Source organism: Ascaphus truei, chromosome 20 (genome assembly GCF_040206685.1).
Source record: "Ascaphus truei isolate aAscTru1 chromosome 20, aAscTru1.hap1, whole genome shotgun sequence".
Classification (NCBI taxonomy): Eukaryota; Metazoa; Chordata; class Amphibia; order Anura; family Ascaphidae; genus Ascaphus; species Ascaphus truei.
Genome location: NC_134502.1, coordinates 18,441,235 through 18,451,234, shown reverse-complemented (window position 1 = coordinate 18,451,234; position 10,000 = coordinate 18,441,235). Strand labels below are relative to the sequence as shown.

The 10,000-nt window shown below is 50.7% G+C and overlaps 1 protein-coding gene across 1 annotated transcript in view; it reads right to left on the bottom strand.

The window, feature by feature from the left end:
• LOC142470965 (uncharacterized) overlaps positions 1 to 10,000 on the bottom strand; it is a 155,384-nt gene that overhangs the window by 25,053 nt on the left and 120,331 nt on the right. Inside the window, exons 38-40 of the mRNA XM_075577770.1 lie at positions 3,875 to 4,039; positions 3,018 to 3,212; positions 2,111 to 2,346 (exon numbers count right to left, since the gene is read on the bottom strand). Coding sequence (XP_075433885.1) covers positions 2,111 to 2,346; positions 3,018 to 3,212; positions 3,875 to 4,039 — 596 coding nt within the window. The remainder of the gene's footprint in view (positions 1 to 2,110; positions 2,347 to 3,017; positions 3,213 to 3,874; positions 4,040 to 10,000) is intronic.

Below are 10,000 nucleotides of genomic sequence, written 5' to 3'. Positions count from 1 at the left end.
ACAGCTATCTGTCACTGACACACACACACACACAGCTATCTGTCACTGACACACACACAGCTATCTGTCACTGACACACACACACACACACACACACACACACACACACACACACACACACACAGCTATTTGTCACTGTGACACACACACAGCTATCTGTCACTGACACACACACAGCTATCTGTCACTCACACACACACACACACACACAGCTATCTGTCACTGTGACACACACACAGCTATCTGTCACTGTGACACACACAGCTATCTGTCACTGTGACACACACACAGCTATCTGTCACTGTGACACACACAGCTATCTCTCACTGTGACACACACAGCTATCTGTCACTGTGACACACACAGCTATCTCTCACTGTGACACACACAGCTATCTGTCATTTGCAGTAGTGGATGTCCCATTAGGCCCGGATATTTTGGGGGCGGCAGAATGTGGAGGCGCATGCGTGATTGGTGTTTGACGCTTGTGCACAAGCGCGATCGGCAAGCACAGGCCGGCAACGTGACGTCACACAGTGTCATGTTGCCATGGCAACAGGATGGCGCGGCGCTGGTACAGGAGGGCGGAATCAGGTAAGTGCCTAAGGGCACCATTTTTTTCAAAATGACACAAGCAGTGACATAGTGACGCACAATGACAGAAGCAGTGACACAGTAACACAATGACAGAAGCAGTGACACAGTGACACACAATGACAGAAGCAGTGACACAGTGACAAACAATGAAGGAAAGCAGTGACACAGTGATGCACAATGACAGAAGCAGTGACAAAGTAACAAAATGACAGAAGCAGTGACACAGTGATGCACAATGACAGAAGCAGTGACAAAGTAACACAATGACAGAAGCAGTGACACAGTGATGCACAATGACAGAAGCAGTGACAAAGTAACACAATGACAGAAGCAGTGACACAGTAACAAAATGACAGAAGCAGTGACACAGTGATGCACAATGACAGAAGCAGTGACACAGTAACAAAATGACAGAAGCAGTGACACAGTGATGCACAATGACAGAAGCAGTGATGCACAATGACAGAAGCAGTGACACAGTGACGCATAATGACAGAAGCAGTGACACAGTGATGCACAATGACAGAAGTAGTGACAAAGTAACAAAATGACAGAAGCAGTGACACAGTGATGCACAATGACAGAAGCAGTGACAAAGTAACACAATGACAGAAGCAGTGACACAGTGATGCACAATGACAGAAGCAGTGACAAAGTAACACAATGACAGAAGCAGTGACACAGTGATGCACAATGACAGAAGCAGGGACACAGTAACAAAATGACAGAAGCAGTGACACAGTGATGCACAATGACAGAAGCAGTGATGCACAATGACAGAAGCAGTGACACAGTGACGCATAATGACAGAAGCAGTGACACAGTGATGCACAATGACAGAAACAGTGACACAGTGACACACAATAACAGAAGCAGTGACACAGTGACACACAATGACAGAAGCAGTGACACTGTGACGCACAATGACAGAAGCAGTGACACAGTGACACACAATGTCAGAAGCAGTGACGCACAATGACAGAAGCAGTGACACAGTGATGCACAATGACAGAAGCAGTGACACAGTAACACAATGACAGAAGCAGTGACACAGTGATGCACAATGACAGAAGCAGTGACATAGTAACACAATGACAGAAGCAGTGACACAGTGATGCACAATGACAGAAGCAGTGACACAGTAACACAATGACAGAAGCAGTGACACAGTGAAGCACAATGACAGAAGCAGTGACACAGTGACACACAATGACAGAAGCAGTGACACAGTGATGCACGATGACAGAAGCAGTGACAAAGTGACACACAATGAAAGAAGCAGTGACATAGTGACACACAATGACAGAAACAGTGACACAGTAACACAATGACAGAAGCAGTGACACAGTAACACAATGACAGAAGCAGTGACACAGTGACGCACAATGACAGAAGCAGTGACACAGTGACAGACAATGACAGAAGCAGTGACACAGTGACGCACAATGACAGAAGCAGTGACACAGTGACGCACAATGACAGAAGCAGTGACATATGTGGTGACATCACTCACTGACGCGCTGTCCCATATTCATCCGGTCGAGTTGCAGCCGAGATAACGATGATCACAACAGGGACCCCAAACCCAACGAGACAGACGGATGGGAAATGAGAGCGTCGAGTGGTCAGGTAATTCACAGCCCGCAGATTTCGGACAGTCAGGAAGAGGAGAGCGCTCTCGAGAGACATCCAGCAGAAAGCGCAGAGAAATAGGAGGTGGAGACCGCCCGCAATGACAGAGCAGAGGGTCTGTGAAACAGAGAGTGAGGAAGGAAGAGGGGGAGGGAGAGAGGTCAGAGAGAGAGAGATGGGGGTGTGGGAAACAGGGACAGAGAGAAAAAGAAAAGAGAAACAGAGAGAGTTGAGAGGGAGAGAAACAGAGAGGTAGAAAGAAAGACATCCAGACGAGAATGCAGAAGAAGAAGTGGTTCAGACTGCCTGTTGAGAGTGCATAGACATAGAAAGATAGAGAGTGGGAGGGAAGAAGAGAGAGTAATAAGGGAGTGAGATACAAAGAGATCATGATAAAGAGTCAAGAAACAGAAATGAATGCGTGGGCGAGTAGATGGTCATGAGAGACAGACAATGAGGGACGTCCATGAGAGACATGCAATGAGGGACGTCCATGAGAGACAGACAATGAAGGACGTCCATGAGAGACAGGCAATGAGGGACGTCCATGAGAGACAGACAGTGAGGGACGTCCATGAGAGACAGACAATGAGGGACGTCCATGAGAGACAGACAATGAGGGACGTCCATGAGAGACAGACAATGAGGGACGTCCATGAGAGACAGACAATGAGGGACGTCCATGAGAGACAGGCAATGAGGGATGACCATGAGAGACAGGCAATGAGGGACGCCCATGAGAGACAGACAATGAGGGATGTCCATGAGAGACAGACAAAGAGAGTCACCTTATTCGCAGTTTGCTGCACACCCACTAGGAAGAGGAGCTGTCCCAGAAAGAGACAGCCACACAGGATGGTCAGGACAGAGGTGTGAGCGCTCCTCAGAGCACGGCACAGGAGAAAGGTGAGGAGAGAGAGAGACAGGCAGAGAAGAGACACACTGAGACCAATGCGAGAAAGCCAAGTCAGACCACTGTCCTCCTGTGGGAGAGAGAAGCAGAATTGTTAACCAGTAACAGTAAAGACACACTCAATGTATCAGCTAGCCTGTCTCAGTCAAGGAAGGGTGCTCACTTACTCATTGAAAATCAACCTCACTCATTGGAAGTCAGTTTCACTCATTGGAAGGACCAGTCTCTCTCATTAGAAGTCAGTCTCACTAAGTTAAAATCAGTCTTATTCATTGGAAGACTGTATCACTCATTGGAAGTCTAATGTCTTGGAAGGCTGTCCAACTCATCGTAACGTAGTCTCACTCATCGGAAGGGACAATCTCACTCATCGGAACTCATTTTAAGTTTTTGGAAAAGCGTCTTACTCATCTAAAGGGCCGGTCTCACTCAGTAGAAGTCAGTTTCACTCATTGCATGGTTAGTCTCACTCATCAAAAGGGCTAGTATCACTCAGACGTCAGTCTCATTTACAGGAAGACTGTCTCAGTCATTAGAAGGGCCAGTCTCAATCATTATAAGGATTTTTCAGTGAGTGGAAGACAATCTTGCTCTTTTAATTACTATGTCACTTTCGCAATATCACTGCCTATGTCCCTTTGTCACTGCCATTGTCACTTCCTAGACTCTCTGTCACCAAGTCACTGCCCAAGTCGCTGTGCCACGATTTAATTTCCAGAATATCTGTGTCACCTGGATGTCACTGTGTGCCATGATGACAGCAAAGCTGGAGAGATGGGAGCAGGCGCAGACAGTGTGGGTGACATTAGAGTGTTGGGTGTCACATCCAATGCGGGACCAGCCACTCGAGCCACGGTCCCAGAACACACACAGGGGTGTGAGGGAGGGCTCCGGAACCTGAGGGAAAGGACAGAATAATGTGAATTAGTGGCATTGCGAGGCTACCCCTCACACACAGTGCAGGTTATTCTTCCCCCTTGTTACGATCGCATTCGTCACTGTGTATTGTCCAGGAGACAGACTCGCTAGGCAGAGGTGGAGAGTAGAGACCGACCCATACCTGGGATCCAACTCCTGAAGAGTAGAATCGTGAGGTCCGAGTCTGAGGTCCAGGCAGGAGAAGGTAGGATGATCGAGGTCACTGTTCCGGGGTCAGGGCTGAAGAAGGCAGAGTAGTAGGGGTCACAGTTCCGAGATCAAGACTGGAGAAAGCAGGTTGGTTGTGGTCACAGGCTTGTATCGGCAACAGGGAGGAACAAGGCAGGCAGGATAAGGCAATAGCAGGAGTCCAGGAAAACAGAACCTTGCACCGTCAAGGAAGAGGTGAATGCAGCCTTATAAAGGAAGCAGGTAGGTGCAGGCAATTTGATCATAGAGAGGCTGACTTCCTGCCTCGATGGCCATGTTGGTAGAGGCAGATGTCCTGCCTCTGTGGCCATGTTGGGAGGTCCTTATAGAATCCCCCCTTTTAGAGGAAGATTCTGAATGCCCAGGGGCGGGTTTAGCAGGACAACCCCTGTGGAATTTCCTGACCAAGACTGGAGAGTGGACATCAGACACCTTGACCCAACTCCTCTCCTCAGGGCCGTACCCTTTCAAGTCAATAAGGTACTGAAGGGACTCTCTCAAGACACAGGAATCCAACATTTTCTGGGTGACATATTCGGGGTGCCCATCCATGGAAATAGGAGCGGGAGTGGGAAGTGTCCTGGAAAACCAGTTCCGGGTTGCCGGTTTAGGCAAGGATACGTGAAATGTGGAGGGAATCTTGAGTGATGCAGGGAGCTCGAGCTGGAAGGACACCTCCTTCACTCTCCGGGAAATCCTGTAAGGACTGATAAAATACGGTCCAAATTTTGCGGAGGGCTGATGTAAGCGAATATTCCGCGTTGAGAGCCACATCTCCTCACCAACATGGTACTCAAGTGATGGCCTCCTACGTTTGTCCGTGTTTCAACTCTGTGTCTCTGCTGCCATGCAAAATTTGCCTGAATGCCTTTCCAAAGTTCTTGTAGGTCATCGGCCCTGGTATCCACTGCAGAAACCCCTACAGTGGGGGAGTCGCAGGGAAAGGTAGTCGAGTTATACCTATAACGCAAAGAAGGGAGAGCACTTCAAGGACACTTGGGACGAGTTCATTGCAAATTCTGCCAGAGGCAGAAGGTCCCCTGATCATCTTGCTGCGTGGAAACATAGCACTGGATGAACCGTTCCAACGTTTGATTGGTCCTCTACATTTGATCATTGAACTGTGGGTGGTAGGAGGAGGAAAATACAGGTCAAAGTCCAAACGGGAATGAATTCTGAACCCCAGTTGGAAACAATCTCTGTAGGTAAGCCATAGAGGTGGAAGACCTCACTGTTGCAAATGTCTGCCAGCTCAGAAGCCGAAGGAAGTTTCTTCAGAAGGACGAAATATGCCTGTTTGGAGAAGCGGTCAACCACGGCCAGGATTACCATCATGCCTGGGGAGGAGAGAAGCTCCACAATGAAATCCATGGAAAAGTGGGACCAAGGACGAGATGGGACAGGAAGGGGGGATGAAGTAACCCGCATGGTAGAGAGCGTGGCACCTTGGTTTTTTGCACATACTGTGCAGACAGAGACAAAGTCCTTGACGTCATTCCTGATCTCTGGCCACCAGAAGGTCTGCTCAAGAAACTCTGCAGTTCTTTTAATACCTGGGTGACCCACAAATCTGGATTGATGACCCCATTGAAGGACTTGAAGATGAAGAGAGGAGGGATTGAATAGCTGATGAGGAGGAACAGAGACCCCAGCGGGGAGCTCAGACTGGGCTTTACGAATGTGGTCCATGACAGTGGGAGTGATTGCAGCAACAATCCTGGAAGGGGAAATAATGAGAACCTCGTTAGTCTCCAGCAACTCTTCAGCAGCCAACTGGCGGAGAAGGGCATCAGCTTAAACATTCGTGGATCCTAGTCTGAAAGAAAGAATGTAGTCTGAAGCTGGTGAAAAAGAGAGCCCATCTTCTGTGCTGGGTGTTCAGTCTACGGTCCGCCCAAGGTACTCCAGGTTACAGTGATCCGTTAGTATGGTCACAGGTAGTGGAGTTCCCTCAAGGATATGTCTTCCATTCCTCCAGTGCCATCTTTACTGTCAAGAGCTCCCGAGTCCCGACATCGTAATTACGCTCCTCTGCAGAGAACTTCTCAGAGAAGAAGCAACAAGGACGCAGACGTGACTGGAAATCCGTTCTCTGTGAAAGTGCTGCACCGGCACCAATTTTGGAAGCATCGACCTCGAGGATGAATGGATGGAGAGGGTCCGGGTGAACAAGAATAGGAGCCGAGGAAAAAAGTCTCTTCAATTTGAAAATGGCAGCTTGTGCCTCCGGAGACCAAGAAACATGCTCTGCCCCATTTTTGGTCATGGCCGTTACAGGTGCGACTATCTTCGAGAAATCGCAAATGAAACGTCGGTAATAGTTTGCGAATCTGAGGAACCTCTGGATGGGTTTAAGTCCCTTGGGCAGTGGCCAATCTAGGATGGCCGAGACCTTGGCAGGATCCCTCTGTTAACCTTGAGCGGATATGATGTAACCAATAAAAGCAAGACTAGATTTCTTGAATTCGCATATTTCAAGCTTGGCAAACAGCTGATTCGCACGAAGGTGTTGAAGCACCATCTTTACCTGCTCGTAATGTTGTGCCAAGTTTTTAGAAATAAATAAGGATGTCGTCGAGATAGACAACAATACAAGAACCCAACAAGTCTCTGAAGATCTCGTTGACAAAAAATTGGGAAACTGCGGGGGCATTACATAGCCCAAAGGGCATGACAAGATACTCATAGTGGCCATCTCTGGTGTTAAACACAGTCTTCCACTCAACCCCCTGCCTGATTCTGACCAAGTTATAGGCTCCTCTTAGATCGAGTTTGGACAAGATAGTTGCGCCACGAAGGCAATTGCAGAGTTCCCGGAATCAGCCTCCTACCACATACACTGCAGTGCCAGCCTCCCAACACATACACTAGAGTGCAGCCTCCCAACACATACACTGCAGTGCCAGCCTCCCCATCACATACACTGCAGTGCAGCCTCCCAACACATACACTGCAGTGCCAGCCTCCCCATCACATACACTGCAGTGCAGCCTCCCAACACATACACTGCAGTGCCTGCCTCCCAAAACATACACTGCAGTGCCAGTCTCCCATCACATACACTGCAGTTCCAGCCTCCCCATCACATACATGGCAGTGCCAGCCTCCCCATCACATACACTGCAGTGCCAGGCTCCCCATCACATACACTGCAGTGCCAGGCTCCCCACCACATACACTGCAGTGCCAGCCTCCCCATCACATACACCGCAGTGCCAGCCTCCCCATCATATACACTGCAGTGCAGCCTCCCAACACATACACTGCAGTGCCAGCCTCCCCATCACATACACTGCAGTGCAGCCTCCCAACACATACACTGCAGTGCCAGCCTCCCAACACATACACTGCAGTGCCAGTCTCCCATCACATACACTGCAGTGCCAGCCTACCCATCACATTCACGGCAGTGCCAGCCTCCCCATCACATACACTGCAGTGCCAGGCTCCCCACCACACACACTGCAGTGCCAGCCTCCCCATCACATACACTGCAGTGCCATCCTCCCCATCACATACACTGCAGTGCCAGCCTCCCCATCACATACACTGCAATGCAGCCTCCCACCACATACACTGCAGTAAAGCCTCGCACCACATACACTGCAGTGCCAGCCTCCCACCACATACATTGCAGTGCAGCCTCCCACCACATACACTGCAGTGCAGCCTCCCACCACATACAATGCAGTGCAGCCTGTCACCACATACACTTCAGTGCCAGGTTCCCACCACATACACTGCAGTGCCAGCCTCCTACCACATACACTGGAGTGCCAGCCTCCCACCACATACACTGCAGTGCAGCCTCCCACCACATACACTGCAGTGCCAGCCTCCCACCACATACACTGCAGTGCCAGCCTCCAACACATAAACTGCAGTGCCAGCCTCCCAACACATACACTGCAGTGCCAGCCTCCCATCACATACACTGCAGTGCCAGCCTCCCACCACATACACTGCAGTGCCAGCCTCCCAACACATAAACTGCAGTGCCAGCCTCCCAACACATACACTGCAGTGCCAGCCTCCCATCACTTACACTGTAGTGCCAGTCTCCCACCACATACACTGCAGTGCCAGTCTCCCACCACATACACTGCAGTGCCAGTCTCCCAACAGATACACTGCAGTGCCAGACCCCCATCACATACACTGCAGTGCCAGCCTCCCAACACATAGAATGTAGTGCCAGCCTCCCATCACATACACTGCAGTGCCAGCCTCCCCATCACATACACTGCAGTACCAGCCTCCCATCAAATACACTGCAGTGCCAGCCTCCCCATCACATACACTGCAGTGCCAGCCTCCCCATCATATACACTGCATTGCCAGCCTCCCCATCATATACACTGCAGTGCCAGCCTCCCAACACATACACTGCAGTACCAGCCTCCCATCACATACACTGCAGTACCAGTCTCCCATCACATACAGTGCAGTACCAGCCTCCCCATCACATACACTGCAGTGCCAGCCTCCCAACACATACACTGCAGTGCCAGCTTCCCCATCACATACACTGCAGTGCCAGCCTCCCATCAAATACACTACAGTTCCAGCTTCTCATCACATACACTGCAGTGCCAGCCTCCCACCAGATACACTGCAGTGCCAGCCCCCCATCACATACACTGCAGTGCCAGCCTCCCAACACATATACTGCAATGCCAGCCTCCCCATCACATACACTTGCAGTGCCAGCCTCCCAACACATACACTGCAGTGCCAGCCTTCCATCACATACACTGCCAGCCTCCCATCACATACGCTGCAGTGCCAGCCTCCCCCTCACATACGCTGCAGTGCCAGCCTCCCCATCATATACGCTGCAGTGCCAGCCTCCCCATCACATACGCTACAGTGCCAGCCTCCCCATCACATATGCTGCAGTGCCAGACTCCCCAACACATACACTGCAGTGCCAGCCTCCCATCACATACCAAGTTATAGGCTCCTCTTAGATCGAGTTTGGAGAAGATAGTTGCGCCACAAAGTCGATCGCTGATTTTCTGGGATCAGCCTCCCACCACATACACTGCAGTGCCAGCCTCCCACCACATACACTGCAAGGCCAGCCTCCCATCACATAAACTGCAGTGCCAGCCTCCCACCCCATACACTGCAGTGCAGCCTCCCACCACATACACTGTAGTGCAGCCTCCCCAACACATACACTGCAGTGCCAGCCTCCCATCACATACGCTATAGTGCAGCCTCCCCAACACATACACTGCAGTGCCAGCCTCCCATCACATATGCTGTAGTGCAGCCTCCCCACCACATACATTGCAGTGCCAGCCTCCCATCAAATACACAGCAGTGCCAGCCTCTCCATCACATACGGTGCAGTGCCAGCCTCTCCATCACATACGGTGCAGTGCCAGCCTCTCCATCACATACACTGCAGTGCCAGCCTCCCCATCACATATACTACAGTGCCAGCATCCCCATCACATACACTGCAGTGCCAGCTTCCCCATCACATATACTGCAGTGCCAGCCTCCCCATCACATATACTACAGTGCCAGCATCCCCATCACATACACTGCAGTGCCAGCGTCCCCATCACATACACTGCAGTGCCAGCCTCCCCATCACATACACTGCAGTGCCAGCTTCCCATCACATACACTGCAGTGCCTGCCTCCCCATCACATATACTGCAGTGCCAGCCTCCCCATCACATACACTGCAGTGCCAGCGTCCCCATCACATACACT